General features: G+C 36.1%; 1 protein-coding gene across 4 annotated transcripts in view; it reads left to right on the top strand.

Annotated features, from left to right (window-relative positions):
* LOC131592196 (ataxin-7-like protein 1) overlaps positions 1 to 17,254 on the top strand; it is a 113,867-nt gene that overhangs the window by 36,156 nt on the left and 60,457 nt on the right. For 3 of the 4 annotated variants that reach the window (XM_058863541.1, XM_058863538.1, XM_058863539.1), the window contains exon 3: positions 2,067 to 2,171. The exons of the other annotated variant lie outside the window; for it this stretch is intronic. In XM_058863541.1, coding sequence (XP_058719524.1) covers positions 2,067 to 2,171 — 105 coding nt within the window. The remainder of the gene's footprint in view (positions 1 to 2,066; positions 2,172 to 17,254) is intronic. 4 annotated transcript variants of the gene reach the window in all.

Raw genomic sequence — 17,254 nt, 5'->3', positions numbered from 1 at the left:
CATTTAAAAAATATTTCATAAGTGTAATTAAATGCATGTTTTTGAGTTGAGACTTCTTTCATTCCCAGAAGAAATATTCCTTTCTGTGGAACTTACAGTGCTGTTATTGGAAATCTGTAGGTTCTGGTCAAAACTATCCAGCTAAGAATTCCCAGTGTAAAATAATTATTAAGGTCACTGAATTATCATATTAAAACAATAAATAGAATTTAAAGGTCTGTTTTAGTGCCTGCTTAGGGTTTTATTTGTTTTACCAGTAAGGAAGATTTGATTGAACCTAACTTTGCACTTCTTGCTTCACTAACAGTACTAACAGTGTACTAACAGTAATTATACCAAAGGAGTTTATACCTCACCAGTGGCATTCTTTTAAATTTAGGCTGAATGTGTTGGTTGCATGCATCTGGCTGTACTGCATTTGAAGGCCTGGTTAGTGCAAGACCAGCACTGCAAAGGTGTCATGTCTGGTTAATTATTCATCTAGATTTCATAGCCTGGTACAAGCAGTACCAGAAAGAAAGGGGTTTGGTTTGCAGGGGATAAAGAAACAATGGACATCATATCATACTATAAAATACCTGCAGGTTAATGGGGCTGGTTTGTGCCCAAAAATTCTTGAATGAGCCTCTTTAGATCTATCTGTGTTACTGCCTGTATTACCATGAGAGTGATGCCCCGTTCCTCTGGGCTTTTTGGAAACTGAAGACATTTTACACTTCATTGTGCCAAGCACTGCCATCATGAGCAGTGATCTACAGTGCCAGAGGCCAGGGCAGAATTACTTATGAAAATAGTTCTAGGGCCAAAATAATTGCTTTAGTTAAGAACTAGTGAAATAAGGTACCTGCTTGAGTCAGTTTTTGAAAGAAATCGTTATTTTTTAGAAATACGTGACGTAATGGAGAAGTAGGATTTCATTGTTGATGTTTATCAATCACAGCTGCTGTTGTGCATGTTTGGTTTCTTGATTTTCCTCCTGTTTAAAAGGCACCAGATTAATATTTCAGTCTGCATTTGTAAGTTCTGTAATAGATTTCAGATGCTCCTGAATAACACTGAAATTTACAACATATTTATTTTTATAATCTGAGAGGTAGTGTGATCTGTGGGGCCACTACTTGGCACGGTGTTACTAATGCAGCAACACATTCATTAGCAACACTGGGTATGGTGACATGATCCCACTGAAATGCATGAAAGTGTGGAGTTTCTGTCCTCCAAGCTGAGCTGTGGTGGATGAGTGTGTGTGCTTGTTCTTTATAGCAATGAAGAGTAGAACAGGTTACCTCACTTGTAATGTTAGAGTTCTGAGGCCTTCAGTTAGTAATTTAAGCCATTTTACTCTGTTTGTAATGGCTTAAGAATGCATGTGTTGCATTATGTGTTTTGGCTAAGAAGGACAAGTGCCTGTCATCATCTGACTGTATCTGTCTTTGGATTTCATTAAATTCCTCATGCCATCCCCAAGAAATACATCATTAACCAACTTTGTCTCTTCTCACAGTATTTCCGACAAACCTCAGCATGTCGGAACTCGGGAAGGGCATTTGCACAGAATCAGAAATTTCATGTGGCATTGTATTCCTGGCTGTATTTTAAGCTGTAGGACCTTGGTTACTATAACTAGCTTTTAAGCAGGAGCCTTTCTCAAGCAACTTAAAGTCAAGCTTAGAATATTGTAATATAGAGCATAACCTATGCAATATGTTTTCTCTAAGGATCTTCAGGCAGAGATTTTTAAATATTTCTTTAGTGTTTCAGCATTTGACCAGTACAGAAATGTTTATTCCACTTCTTGGCAGTGAGTGTTAAGAAAAAGTGTTGCAGTCTGTGTTCTGACTCAGACTGAGGGATGAGACTGCAGCATTAGTACAGGACCTTGAAACCCAAAAGAGGGAAAAAAATCTTTTTAACATAGTAAGAATCTCTTATGGAGCAATGTATACATTTGCTTTGTGTAAATTAATATAACAGTAATGGCCCTACAGTATTTTCAATTTTTTTTTCTTAATATATATTTAAAGCATAACTTCTAATTCTTGTATATATTTTTAACTTTCCCACAGATATGCACTTATTTGGCCATTATCCAGCTCATGATGATTTCTATCTTGTAGTGTGCAATATCTGCAATCAGGTAGTCAAGCCACAGGTTTTCCAGTCACACTGCGGTAAGTGAATGTTTTCTTTCCTGAATTACAGTGCCAAACTGGCGTATGGCTCTCTTAAGAATCATTGCATACAATCATAACAGAGGCGTTGCAAATAGACTTTTCTGGTTATCGTGTGTTCTTTCCACAGAAAATACCAGCAATGCCTTCAAATATGCATATTTCCTGTAGAGGAAGTTAAATTAGTTGTTCTGGAAGCTGAGCTTTTCAAGTTGAACTTGTTACACGAAATTAACCTGTTACAACAAATAAATCCTGTTAGTTAGAGACTAGCTAGGCTAAAACTATTAATACCTAATATTGGATTGTCTTTTATCAAAGCTGTAAAGTGAGGTCTATGATACTGATCTATATTAACTAGAAGTTGGATGTTATGGATTTTTTTCTGATGGGATTAATGCGTAATTATATATAGGGGATATTTTTATATTTATCATAAGGTTTAATTTTTTACAAAATTGGCATTTTGAAACACATTTCTTAAATTAACATTTTTCAAGAGAGTCTTGAAAAGCATATGCATATATTAATTTCTCAGTTAGTATGACAACAAGTTGATGATTTTTTTCTTGACTATTTGAAAGCAGAATTACTCCAGTTAGAAATTTTTGGTATTGATTAACAAACTACTTAAAATTATTTCTGAAAAACTTCATCCTAAGGTCTGGTTTATTTATTACTTATCTAGTGGTTTATTTGTTATTTGTCCAGTGATTTCTGTGGTGATTTTTTTATTGTTTTATTTTTTTTAAGGCATGCAAAGAGTGATTGGAATAGCTAGCTTTTTATGACCTTTAATAAAATTTAGTTTAATCTAAATAATTTGAAGGTGGTCGCATAATAAAGAAAGGCAGCTACTACTGAGGATGCAATAAGTTAAATACGTTAAGAAAAAGAATACCTCTGCAAGATTTTACTTGTCTAAATACAAGTAAGCTTCACAAATCCTGTAACTCTTCTAGTCTTTTTGGCAACAAACCAACTCAGTAAGGGAAAAAATGTAAGTGGGATGCACAGAAAAATAGTTTATTTATTTTTAAAGACATATTACCAAAATACTGGGTTGTGTTTGTATGGATAGCTGGCTAACAACAAACCAGGAACAACTGCATTCATATTGGGAGGCAGTTCTAAGACTTACCACCAGCTTTGACCTAGACTGAAATGTGAAAAAATGGTTATAGTGAAATGCAGCTTTCTATCCAGTGAATGAGAAAAGATCTAGAAGAATTTTCTAGGGTGAAATGAGCTTATTATTTTAATGATGGGGGCAGATGTTGATTTTAGTGTGTTAACAAGCCATCCTGCTATTTTTTTCAAAATTTGTTTCTTGTTCTTAGTCTTGCACGGTTCCTTTCTGTCCAGCTTTAGGTATCTTATGATTCTTTCAGTGAGTAACAGAGAAGCTTCTCTGCACGTGGTTGTAGGTACAGTGGGTACATAAACATTGAAGTCATGCATCAATAAAATGTGCTTCAGGGCAGAAGAACCTGTGGGATGCCTTGCTGTGACCTTCCATAGCTGTGCTCTTTCCTGGGCATTAACCTGGCTTGGTGAGCAGTGTGAAAGTTGGTCCTGTTTTCAGGTAGTAGGTGCATTGAATGATATTACTTCTAGATGAGAGTAAATTCCTTCATGTTAGAAAGGATTTTTGAGCTCTTTGTAAGTAATGCATTGCCATCAGTTAGTGCAATGCATGTAAACTACAAAGATCCCATGAGTTACTGTCTGCTTTTCTCTTTTCTCCATTACTCCATTATTTTTACTGTTCCCTTTACTTCATCTTCATTATAGCAATCCTTTTACACTGGGTGATTGAATGTTAAGTTCTGAATTGCTTGATTTAAGAGCCTAAGGTCAAAAAAGACTTGGAAAAAAACTGGACTGTGTTAAAAAAACCCCGGAGAATACTGAAAATAATTGACCAAAGGTCTGGAAGATTGTACTTAATCTAATCAGACTTGTTTCAGGAAAGGTATACTGGAATATTGCTGAAAGGCCTGTGGAAGGGCTTTAAATATATAAATACATTATTTTATTTTGAAAAAGAAACAGTAAAGGAAATGTACTAAAACCATATAAAAGGATTCTTAGAAGGTTTCCTCAAAGTCTTGAGAATTGTTGTAAAATAACCAATAGTTTATTTTCAAAAAATCGATATGTTAAAAGAACTCCATATTTTATATGTTAAATACATCTACTATTTTATTATTGTTTTCATTAGAAATTAGTAAGATTTAAAGAAGAGCTACACATAGATGTTATTAATTGATCTGTAGTTGCATTGTCTGGTTAGAAAATTATAGAAATCTCCCATTAGAAAACACATCAGCCATGAACTGCTTGTGATTGAATAATTTCTTGCTGGATGTGTTATGGTTCCAGTAGTCCATTGAGAAAGGTCTGGACAGGGCCTCATTTGAGACATTGATTCTGGCTGCACAGAGCTCTTCTGTGAAGCAGGAATATTTAATCCTCAATTCTATTTAGAGTTTTATCACCTTCAGATACATTCATTTTGGTGGATCAGACTTTCTTTAATTAGAGGGTGCAGCAGAATGCTTGTAAATTCAGTGATGCCAGGCATGTCTGTCAGTAGACTTTGAGGTGTTTTAGACTATCATATTTACCACAAAATGCATTATTATACAGTTACTGAATTACAGCTTCAAAGTTGTGGCACGGACAATGGAATGAGAAAGCGTTAGAAGGCACTACTGTTTTTTGGCTCTTGTAGGTTGTATCATGGGGAGTCTTTATTGCTACTGACAAGGGCTTGTAGAGATTTATCCCAGAATCTCCCACAAAGTGTGGTTTGTTGCTAATATCCCTGGTAAAATCCAATCCATATCCTCTCAGTAAGAAATTAGGTCCATGCCAGGCACATGCTTTATGTTTCTAGGTTCCCTGCATTGTAACTTGAAGGTCTTGGCTTCAGAGCAGCACTGGAATGCTTTAGTTTAGCAAAGGTTTTTGTAATACTTCTCTTGAGCCCTTGCTGGCATCTGCCTTTCTCCAGAGTGTAAGAGGACCCACTGTTTCATTTGCCTCTGTTTTCAGACATGTGGCAGCCATCCTTGTTGATGGCTATGGGAAGTTGTGAAGATTATAGAGGCAGATGTTGTTTAACTTTTAAGGGTTTGATTCCTGTAATATCAAGCAGGAAAAAAGAAAAATCTGTTTGTGGCTCAAGCTGTTCTTAATAGCAGGCAGTGCATCACAGAACCTTAGGCAGTAAAAATCAGGAAGGTAAAATAAGAGATCTGGCTAATTAGAGGACTGACTTTCTGGGCTTGAGAGTGTATATTGGGAACACAACATAAAGCTTGGTGTTGCATGATAACCGATCTATTCTAGCCCATAAGTCAGAGAAATACTGATCTGTTTTTAAGAGCAGTTTCACATCCTTGCATCTGCAGGATAAACATATCCATTTGCAAGTATTAAACCATTCATTTATATATGATGTAAGCACACCTGGAAGAGACTTGCTGTTACAGGCTACTGGATAAACCATGTAAATCATATAATTTTTTGAGATTGTTTGGTATTATTGTGCACTTAGAAAATAGTATATCATAATGTCATCACCAATAGAGTTGAAACAGTGGTGTTGGCTTCTGAAGTAATTTCTTTTGAGTATCTTCTTGTTACAGTATCTTGGATTTACTTTTTTAAAAATGTGTTAACATGTAGTTGTATTTATTCCTCCATAAAGTAGATTGAAATAAGAAGTCAGTCTGGATATGCAGCTTGTAGCATTCCTAAGTGTACTTGACATGTGAGGAACTGTAGTTTTGATTTTCAGAAAATTTTAATTTGTTCTCGAGTGCCAACCTCAATGAAGATCACTTCTTGGAACATCAAAATATTGTACCATAGTACAATACTGAAGTATGATTTTGTCCTTGCTGTTTGTTTAGGGATTTTTGTCCATCTGTTTTCTAGGAGACTTTTAGGCTGACAGTCAATACTTAACTCTGTCCCTTTGACTTCTGTTAGCTCCAGTTGTGTCATTGTTAAATACTGGTGAAGATGGCACCCTGTCCCATTTCCCAGGAGACATTTCCATTTTTCTTTGGTGCCAGAAAGATTAAAGCTTCATGTTCTTATACTGCATTGTCCTTTATGAGACTAAAGAGCATCAGATACTGTTCTGGTTATTTTTTTTAATGTTTTGTACATTAATAGTCTTGTTAACTTTGGTCTTTCCTAGTTAAAAGGAAAATCTCTCATAAAATGTAGCTCTGGTACAGTGAGGATCAAGCAGTGTACATTTAGAGAGCTTGTCAAGACATCTTGACTTCTACTTCTGTTGTGAGGAAACTAATTAATGATGGGAAAGTTTTTTAAAAAAAAGAGAAGGTTAGGGAGGGTCAGGGGGAAGAGGTGAATTAGCCAAGGTAAATAATGCAGCTTGGTTAAACAATAGCAGCAGTATAACCATCAAAGAAAACTTCCACACATGTTCTGGAACAGTTTCCAAAGCTGTGGATGGTATCCTAACAAATTGTATAGTCGAGATCCCCATTTGATGAAGTTGTAGCATACAGAGGAAACCAATTTTACTTTATCACGAGAAATGACCACAGAGACCTCTTTGTTTGTTTTTTCTTTCTAATGTCTTTACTGGAGGCTCATTGATACCTATCCTGCCTGCCTATAAGGTTCTTTTAACAGGCTTCAAATTAAGAAGTTCTTATTCATTAAAAAAAGAAAAAAACCTACATTTTGTTTTCATTAATTCTGAGTTATAAATACTTGGGTTGGTCTCTTCATGTCCTCATGCAAGTTGCAAAAGAGTATTTCCTTTTTATCCTTCTGTTTGGCTGTATAAGTGTCATTTAAAACAAAAGCAAACTAAAAAGTAATGGAGCACTGAAGAATATAAATAAATTATTTTGTTATTCCATATCATAATTATTTTCCTGAGAGAGGTTATATATTTTGGATTACTCAGACTAACTATTTTACATTGTGCTAGTAGTTACAATTTTATGAACCATGATTAAAGACAAGAAGGCTAAACTTAAAGTGTGAACAATAATGATGGGCTTTTTTAACACTAGCTTGAGCATTACTGTTTGGCACCTTTCTTGCATAGGGATTTTGTCAGTGTCACATTTGACAGATTATTCTGTTTTTATATTTTCAATTATTTGGTACCTTGTTTTTTATTAAATACAGCTGTTTGGGGGTTTGTAATTGTTAATATTTTATCCCCTGCATTTGACCTTTTATCAGAAGCACTTTTGTGCCCTTAAAGGGCAATGACATTTTGAGTGATTCTCCTGTTACTGCGATTTTCTTTATTCATACCCCTGTCAAAACTTGTTCTATGATATCATTATTGATTAAATAACTTTCTACTTGTCACATGTTTAGGTTTCACTGAATAAAAAAATTAAAATAATAAAAATTGGTCTCATCCCCATGGCTTTTTTTTTCAAAATGGAAACAGTAACAGCTAGACTGACAAGATTAAAGTTTTTCTTTTGGTAGGGGTAGGGACAGAAGGAAGATGGATTTGAATGTTTTATGTACCATATATATCTTTTTATTTCTGTGACTACCTAGGATACACTGATTTTGTCTCACACTCTAATTTCCATTGTTCTAAACTGGAAACTCCTCATTCCCAAAAAAAGTTTTTGTTGCTTTGCAGTTTTTTGTCACTGTTGGACACAAAATGATTCACACAGACACCGCTCGATGTGGGATAGAGGAAGAAGAAGGAACTTTATTCTTTTGCTTCAGTATTTATAGATTCTCAACAACGACCAGGGATTGGATAGTCAGGTTACCACCTTCCCAACCACACTAGTTATAAGAAACGTCCATCAAAAGACATAGCTTTAATTCAATGTATAAATATCTATGTTTATAGTTACTTTCCTGGGAAAGTGTCTAGAAACTATGAAAAACAATATCAGAAAGCTTGATTCTCAGTGAGACAGGTTTTCTATCAGAAATCTTGTTCTCAAGACAAAGGCACAGCCAGAAGCATAAACCTCTGTCTTCTGTAAGTGATGGAAGTCTCAGCTGTAGTTCCTGCAGTGGTACATGTGGGTCTGTCATGTCCCTGTTCTTTTAAGATTTCCAAGCCCAGCATAACAGCAGACACTGTGAGACTGGGATCACCGGCTATCTTTTGCACCATTCATACCTGCATGGACCGTCGAGGTCAAACGAGTATTACCCTCGAAGAGGCAAAACTAAACCAGCACTCCTTTGAATTCGTCTTTTTCCTTACATATTCTTGGAGTGATATATTTTTAGACTTGTCAGCAATTCTTGAGGCTCTGAATAGGTACAAAAATGAAAATTTCTGGCTTTGTTTATTCTGTTACAAAATCTTACTTTGTTTATATGCTAAATGCTGATAAGAGTCTGGCCAGAAAAGCACTTAGCTGCATGGAAGGCAATCAACTGACATTTCAATACTTGATTCAAACAATAAAATAAACAAAAACCCTCGTAGCTGCTTGTATGTGTGAGAGTGTTGGTCATGTAGATATTGCCTACTGTGCTCATTCAGGACTGCAAGCAGTCCTGGGCTTTTTTTTATATTTCCACTGGAGGATGTATTGACAAGACCGTGTTCATTTAAGAAAAATGACAACAAAATCCTATCTTCTCTGTACTCACTTGTCCAGGAAGCAAGAGATTTGGATTTAGTAACCTTACCACCTAGGAGCTATTCTCTCACCTTCTACCTCCTAAGAGAGGAAAACACACCCACCATAACCCAGGCTAAAACAAGACAACACATGATTTTTGCAGCAGAGATGTATCAGACAAAGTGAACCTGGATGGGGAAAGTAACACCCAGATCAAAGGGAAGGACTGTGATGGGACTGAAAAATGTGCATCTGATGTTCAGAACAACAGCAGCACAATGTGTCTTCACTTGGCAGGTTGCTGAGATCTGCTCAAGGTTTGTTGTGCTTTCTTTACTTAGTCTAGCATGTGAATTAGAAGTGGAGCTGTGTTCAGACCTGCTGACCTGTTTCCTTAGAAGCAGGTAGCATAGTATTGGATAGGGTTGGCTTTTTTTTGTATTTTTTACTATCATCTGTTGCTTAAATTGTTTTCTTTCTTGTTACTAATTCACCATCAGTGACAGAGCCTTAAACAGGGAAGTTCAGATATAGAAACAGATATGATACACGAAGAGTTACAAGGTCAACAAATAGTGTAAGTAGGAAGCCAACAGCTTCCCACAGATAACTTGACCTTCGGTTGATGTGCCAATAATTGAAAATTTCTTCATTCAAAAGATTCTTTGAATGAGAAAGCAGGAACACTTTGGAGCATTGAATCTCAAAAAGACTATGCATTGGAGAGCAGTAAGTATTCAACAGGAGAAAACATTCAGCAGTGAACAGAATGCCACACATATATGCAGTTGCTATTCAGCATACTAACCTACACACCCTCCCCTTATTTCTGGTCCTGTGCTTGAAATTGCAGTCTGGAAGTAAAACATCAATTAATTGTCTTTTCCCTTGATGTTTTTCTGTTAAGTACTTTACAGTGCCTTGACTGTGCTGGAATTTTGCAATGCTGATCTTAAATAAATCCACGTAGGAAGGAGAGTGAAAGAATAATAATGACACTGGGCTTTTCAGTGCACTGGAAGTCTTACTATTCTAGTTTACACATAATCCCTACCATTATAAATTAACTCATCTCTTTCATTGTGTATTCATTGATAGTATTTGATTAGTGAACCCTTTTGTATGTTTTTGCTTTGGATAAATTGCAGTAAACGATGCAGTACATACTTGAACTGGGTGTTGTTGTCATGGCAGTGATGGGTGATACATATCACATGTAATTTCTTTCAGTCAAGATTTTAATGGAGTTGTAGTTTTAAATAGTAACCAATAAGGATTCCTTTTAAGGAGTGGCCATTAATAGAACTCAGCTGTTGAAGGTTGACTGTAGCATTAGGCTTAAGTTTAATCCCTTACATACTGTAATTTACAGGGCTGTGTTTAGAGCAGCAGCCTTTTGGCTGCTTCATTGGTGGAGGGATGGGGGTTGTGGTAGTGAAATTTTTCTGTCATAATCTGTAAAAATCCAACAAAATTAAAATTTGGAGTATTTGGTTTGAAGTCTTCCATAGCATGTCTTACTAAGGTGGGTGCTTCCCATCTTAGAGAAGGAATGTTTTTTAAAATGATTTTAAAAATACTTTATGGTCCTATTCCTAGACAAAGTCCGAAACAGAATTAAGGGGTTTTTGAAGTCACTGTTTGGAAATGTTTTGGTGAGCAAAACAAGCAAGATCAAATTCCTTCTTATATCAAATTGTGATGTACTCTAATGAGAAAATTTGGAGTGGAACCTGAATTTGCCAAATACCCAAGTAAGAAGTCATTGCTTCTTCACTGTATTCAGAAGTACAGAAGCGTTAAGAGCAAGTCTTGTCTCTCTGTTTTCTCTTTGTATTTCCTGCATGTGATTAGACAAAGAAGATACAGCAGAGTTTTTTAGTGTGGGGTGTAGGATTTTTTTAGTAATAGTGTTTCACTTTACATGTGTTGCTGAAGGTAATTAAGATGTGGATTAGCTACTATCAAATATTGTAAGTTTCATTTCAAGTCTGTAGAAGTCATGTCTGCATATAGCCCTCCCTACTGACCATGACTTTTAGTAGCTGTCTGAATATTTTGGGTTTGGTTAATTTTCTGAATGTAGCAATTTCTACTGTGTTATCATTCAGCATTTTCTTGCAAAGCATATCACAAGTCTAGTAATTTCTTACTGTCCTTGTATGAAACTGTTTCTGTAAGCTGTCTCATAAAGTTGATTCCTGACTATTAATTATTGGGCCTTTCCTTGCATGAACAGCAGCACTTTTTTGGGCAGCTGAACATCTCCTGTGCCATGAGTTATGGTTGCTGAGCCTGCAAGTGAGGTGGCAGGTGGGGCTGGAGTTGCAACTTGTCTTGGGCGTTTCAAGGGCTTCTTTCAGAGCTGGAGAACTGGGTGGGGAGGAGGTTGGATGACCCCAGAGTACAGCTGTGGCCCCCACAGCTGCCTTGTTATGCACACTGGGGAGTGGACAGTTTATTAGGTTCTGGAAGTACTGCTTCTGAGAGGCCGAAGTGCTTCTTCCAGCAATGTTTGTGTTGCCTCTCTAACATCTACAGGCCACTTGGGGTGTAGTGAGGAATACAGAAATTCCATTGGCATGCAGGCAGATGACAGGGTAGTCTTATGTCCTTGGTCACAGATGTGCAATGGAGAGCAATTAAATTAAATATTGGGCTGTATTTCAAGAGCTTTATGTTTTTTTCTAGCTGAAAGTAGTTACATTAAATGTCTTTCATAAAGAAATATTTCTTTTATTTGGTGTTTTAGAAAATCCCCTTGTTTTTGGTAGAGGAAAATCTCAGCTGTGATAAACTCACTAGTACAAGGCTTACAAATTACTTTTCCCACAGTTTTCAATAGTAACATTTATCCTAGATTTTGTATACCTTTTTGTATATTTCTTCTTGTTTATTTTAATGTTATTTTTTTCATCTAATATGCAAACATGTTGGTCACATCCCTAGGTTTAAAATCTATTGAGTTCTGTCTATTTCATTGTAATAATAGTACACAACCTTTTGGTATGTGACTAGTGCCAAATCTATTCAAAACATTTTATTTGTGGGCATACAATACTTTAAGTAAAGTTCTCATCATTTCAAATGTAGCTGAAGCTCCTCGTGTTTCCCATTTCATACCCCTGTAGTGATTCATATAATTATCTTAATGGCTTATTACTATTATCTTTAACTAGTGATATTAATGTACTAATTGTCACATTAAAATTTAAAATATTGAATTAGGCCTTGTTATATTAGTACAGGTAGGTTAGACACACTGTAGGCTTCTGTTTTCAAAATAATTTTTTTTTTGCATTCATTTAGCAAAATTAAAAAATTATATTACTTATGACACAGTGAAAGAAATGTTTAAAATGTTACATAAATGATGATAGACTACTGGTTGACTTTAATGCATACATATTTTCATTATGGTCAGTTTTCAGATACTGGATTTAGCTTTCTGCACCAAAACCTACCTATTGTTAAGAGGCCTAAATAAAATGTAGAAAACTTGCTTTGTTAACTATTTATGTTTATTAACTAGGAACATTTTCTTTGACTGGTGTTCTGGGAAATAACACATTTTTCCACTTGCTTTTTTGGGCACACTTCTTGTTTCTCTCTAAAATACTCTTTTATCGTGCTTAGCATCTGCTCTGCAACTAATGAAGTATAACTAACACCATACTTACATAAAATATCAAGCATTGCATGTGAGAAACATGTTTAAGGCAAGCATTAATGTATCATTATTTGATACACGTGTTTTCAGTTTATTCCCTCTGTCTTATACGATTTTCTTATGTCATCAATGTTGTGCTTTACTAGTTGGGTAACTAGAGAATTTTGATTTTTAATTTTTTTTTAATTAAATGTAGTTTTATGTTTTATGTTTGAGATTGACAGTTGAAAATCTAATTCACTTTTTAATTCAATTGGTTAGGATTGGCAGAGAGGAGTCTCTTCTCGGTGCCACTTCTACTTAAAAATACTGAAGCAGGAATACATCTGTGAAAACTGAAGCTTGGACCAGTAATTGGTCAACAATGCTGTAAAAGTCTACATTGATTATAGATGTTTCAGATAGATTTATTTTGTATTTGATGGTGACAGGACTGCAGGAACTGTGAAGACCAGTGCATCCTTCTTTGTTCTTTCAGCTTTCTCTGTGGAAGTATCTTGTGGGGGTATTGTGTATGTCCTAATGAGTCTGAAAACAAGAGTTTCTCATTCTGTGATTCTAGATAGATGAAGACTGTAAAATGTGAGTGGAAGTAATGCCTTTGAGTCTGGCTACGACAACAAAGGATTCATTCGCAGTTTAAATAAACCTTTCAGTTGATGTCTAATACCAGATGTATGTAACAAGAATCCTGAAACAAGCAGTAAAAGTTTCATCATTTTTGCATGGGCAGGAAGGGCATAGTCAAGACTAGACAGATAAGCCTGTGAAGAAGAGCACAGTGCAGAACTGCATGTTTAGTTAAATGAGTATAGAAATGCAAAAAAGGAAATCTTGAAGAGAAAAATCTGGTATTTGTCACTGTGGAGCTAAACAACTCTGTTGACACAGTGGGTTTTTTGAAGTTAATAGAAACTTGAGAGCTAGGTGGTCCCTTTGAAAGGATTCTTAAAGCTTAGCTTTACACTGTGTGAAGAAATACTTTGCTTTTTGGTTTGTTTTTGAACCAGCAACAAATGATCATTTCCTGTCCATGTTAATAATAAATGTGCGCCATAACCCTCCTTTGTCATCACTCATCCAGTTTGACAAGTCCAAATTTGTCTAATTGTCACTTGTGGAAACTCCCAATGTCTTTCCTATGTGTTCTTATATCTTGCCTAACTCTTCTAAACCATTTTTGAAGAGAGGAAAGCCATGGCATAATGTGCTGTATTCCTTGCCTAACATTTATTTTGCCTTTGTGACCACCACAGATCATTGAGATTATAATTTCATAGAACTGTTACAAAACCAGTGTTTCATTACTGTGTGATAATAATTGAAAAACCATCATTTTATATATAAAGTGAACATAGTTTTATTCTTCCATGCCTGTCACTTTATATTTCTCTACATTGAATTCCATTTGCCCTTTTATTACACTGGTCAGTATTAGGTTTTTCTGCAATCTGTTGATTTTCATCTTTAGTACTTTAAATAATTATATACCAAAAATCATGTTCTCTCACTAACCACCACCTTTTTTTTCAGTCATTTCTGGATATGCTGAATAGCTCAGGCACTAATACAGGCTCTTGCTGCATATCATTGCTAAATTCTTTCTTCGAGGACCATTTTTACCCTGTTCTCCTTGGTCTATCAGTAGTTCTATAGCCTTTAGGTGAAGGTTGCAACCCTCCATTCTATCTCAACAGCAGGTATCTTTAAGAAATGTGTATGCATGGCCTCGTTTCACTTAAATGTTTAAGTAGAAAATTTTCACTTAAATGTTTGTGTCAGTCGGATTTCCCTTGTGTTAAGTCATTAGTTCAGTTGGAGATGGGTTTTCTAAGTCCTTTGGGGCATCTGGACCATAAAGATAATTTTTGTCATGACTATGGACAGGTTTATTTGTGCATAAGTGTCCATGTGTATACATTTCTATATGTATTCACATATATTGTCTGACCTGTCCATTGCACCCCAAATGCTGTTGTAGCCTTAATTCTGTAATAACTACTAGGGAATGGTTTATTGCCACTTCCTGAGTAGATGCAATTGGTAAAAAAATAGGATATTTTTTTCCTATAGCTTTCTTATGAAAAAAACACAGAGGTTTTTTACATTAAAAAATGGCTTGACCGTAACTGATCTTTCTCTCATTTTATTACCAAAATAATTTCCATGCCTGTAGAGGTGAAGTGTTGCACTTGGCCTGAGGTAAAATCTCTTTTAAGAGACTGGGGGAAAAAAAACCCAGAGGAAATTAAATTCTAAGTCTGCAAAATTATTTCTGTTCCTTTAGCCACTAGTGTCGTGATTAGAACAGCTAATGTGCAATGTGGGACATTCTCTTTACACTTTTCTTCCCAAATCTGTGGGGAGTTGAATTGAGTGCACCTTAAGAGGCTACCTGGTGTAGATAGGTGTTTTTTCTCCTTTCCATAAAGAAATGCTAATGAGAATTGGGGTGTTTCATTTGCTGGGGTGTGGTGGAACAATTTTGCTTGTGAGGCTTTGCCTGCTTCTCCTGTTGCATGTTTTGTATGGAAAAGGAATGCAAATGACTGAGAACAGAATTACCTGGGCTTCTACTATTGGAAAATACAAGTTCCAGTCCACACTCATTTCTTCTTTCCTTTTGGTGTTTTTATTTTGCATAAAATAACAGCGGTGAACAGAGTTAGAGGGGGAATTTGTCCCTAACCTTGACAAGTAAGACACTTGGCATCCAATCTGTGGTTCAGGAAACGTGTTTATAAAAGGTTGAAATAGTTTCAGCGGGATGGAGGGAGAACAACTTCTTTACACCCTTCACAAGGCTTTGTCCATGTCAGAGACCTTTTATGAAAAGGGGAAGATTTGGGTTCAGACAGATTACAGAAAGGTGAGTGCTTTGATCAGGGAAGTAGTCATCTTCCTTTCACCAACTTTGTCTTGTTTAAAGACCTAGCACTAAATGGCTTTATAATAAAAAAATATATTTAGAAATACTTACTATTCTGTCAGAATTTTAGATACAAGTCCACTCTCTGAATCAAGCTAAAGTAGCTGATTGTAAAGTCAAAATAAAGGCAGTTACAGAATTGTCACATGATCATATGTTGGTGTTTGAGGGGGAAAAACCATATTATATCAGTTCCTGTGTTTGCTGGTCCAGTCATAAATACTGATGTATTGGAATATAAAGTAATTTTGAGGACAGGCCAAGTGCTTAGGCAGCAGTTACCAGCAGTGAGTTGGTTGACAAAGCCTGAGGGTTCCCTTAGAATTCCATGACATTGTTCATGTCTAGTTGGTCCAGCAAAGAGCTATGGGCCATACATACACTGAGTTAAATACTCCCTAATGAATGTCATGATAATACTACAGGTGCTCTTTAATATTTGCCCTGCTGAGGTCAGAGTCTTTTTCTTGGAGAGGTGGAAGGGATGGGAAGATGGGTAAAAAACAAATCACAGCAAAAAACTAAAATCCCTTTATATCCCAGAAGCAGAAGGAGGAGGTACATGAGGTTGTTACACACAATCCCATCATCAGAGTTCACATGTTCTAGCTTGGAATCCTGGGAGTCATGAAAACTTCAACTAGTGTTTGTTAGACAGCCATGGGAAGAACTGGAGTGTTTAGGCCTTTCTTCTCTTCCATATACCAGATACCTACTGCTCCATAAACAATATCAGGCAGACTGGAAATAAAGTAGCTCAGAATTAGCCTGTTTTTGCATTTGAAAAGGGACAAGATTGAAAGGTCAATGGCAGTCCTGCAGCAAGGAACACACTTAGCATGGTTTGGGTTTTTTTTGTTGGAACTAGGATATATGCGTATCCAGTCCATGTTACATTCACAGCTTTCACTCTAGTTTATTTTCATAAATAGAGAAACAAAACCACGAAGACTGAACTACTATGTCTCACAGACATACTTATTCAGCCATCTTCCAATTTAGGAGTTCTTAGACAATTGAAAAGATGTTATCTTATGGTTAGCATGGGTCAAGTGAAGATACTTGCCTGTGCATGCTCTGAGGCTGTTCCTCTTCAACACTTCATGCCGGTATTTATCCATGTGCTTTCCTGCCTTCTCATGGTGATTCTCCTAGCACTCAGAGGGAATTAGCTGGAAGGAGGCATAAGGGAACAAAGCTGAATGTTTGCTTCTGCCCTAATTTGAGGATGCCCAGTGATCTTGAACTTGTGAGTGGCCTGTAGGCACTCTGTGTGATGAAAAGTCAAAGTACAAAGGCAGATTTTGGAAATGCAGGCAGGAAGATGTGAACTGTCTTTCTTCTTTGCATGTTCAGATCTGTGTCAGTGAAACCTGGCAAAACTGACTTCAGTCTCTGCTTTGCTTTCATCTGCAGAGGGCCCTAAGGTAGTCAGTATCCCCTGTGCTAGGATAGTTTTATTTCCAGTTGCTTATCATGTGATGCAGTTACAAGAAGGAATTATAGAGTTCTTGCCAGCATTTTTACCAATAGCACTCTGTAAGAAGATAACTCAAGTTTAATTTTGTATTTTAACTCACAGGTTTGAAAGTGACAATTCTAGCAAGATAGTATCGCTAGGTTGAAACAAAGTTCAGATAAATGATACATAGAGTTTCAATACCACCCTTTAAAAAGACAGCTGTAGAAACAAATTCATTCCACTGAACACTTAAATCCAGCTAGTTTAATGCAAGACTTTTTTTATTCATTGACATTTTGCTCCATAGTTACATTTTATAAAAGAGAAATATTTTCAGTTTTTAAGTTAGTTTAATGTCATTTCAGAATTGCTTGATGTCTTGATTTTGTTGTTTTAGACTTC

The sequence above is a fragment of the Poecile atricapillus genome, chromosome W, assembly GCF_030490865.1.
Source record: "Poecile atricapillus isolate bPoeAtr1 chromosome W, bPoeAtr1.hap1, whole genome shotgun sequence".
Lineage (NCBI taxonomy): Eukaryota > Metazoa > Chordata > Aves > Passeriformes > Paridae > Poecile > Poecile atricapillus.
The sequence above is the reverse complement of the archived record's forward strand: the minus strand, read 5'-3'. Positions and strand labels throughout refer to the sequence as shown.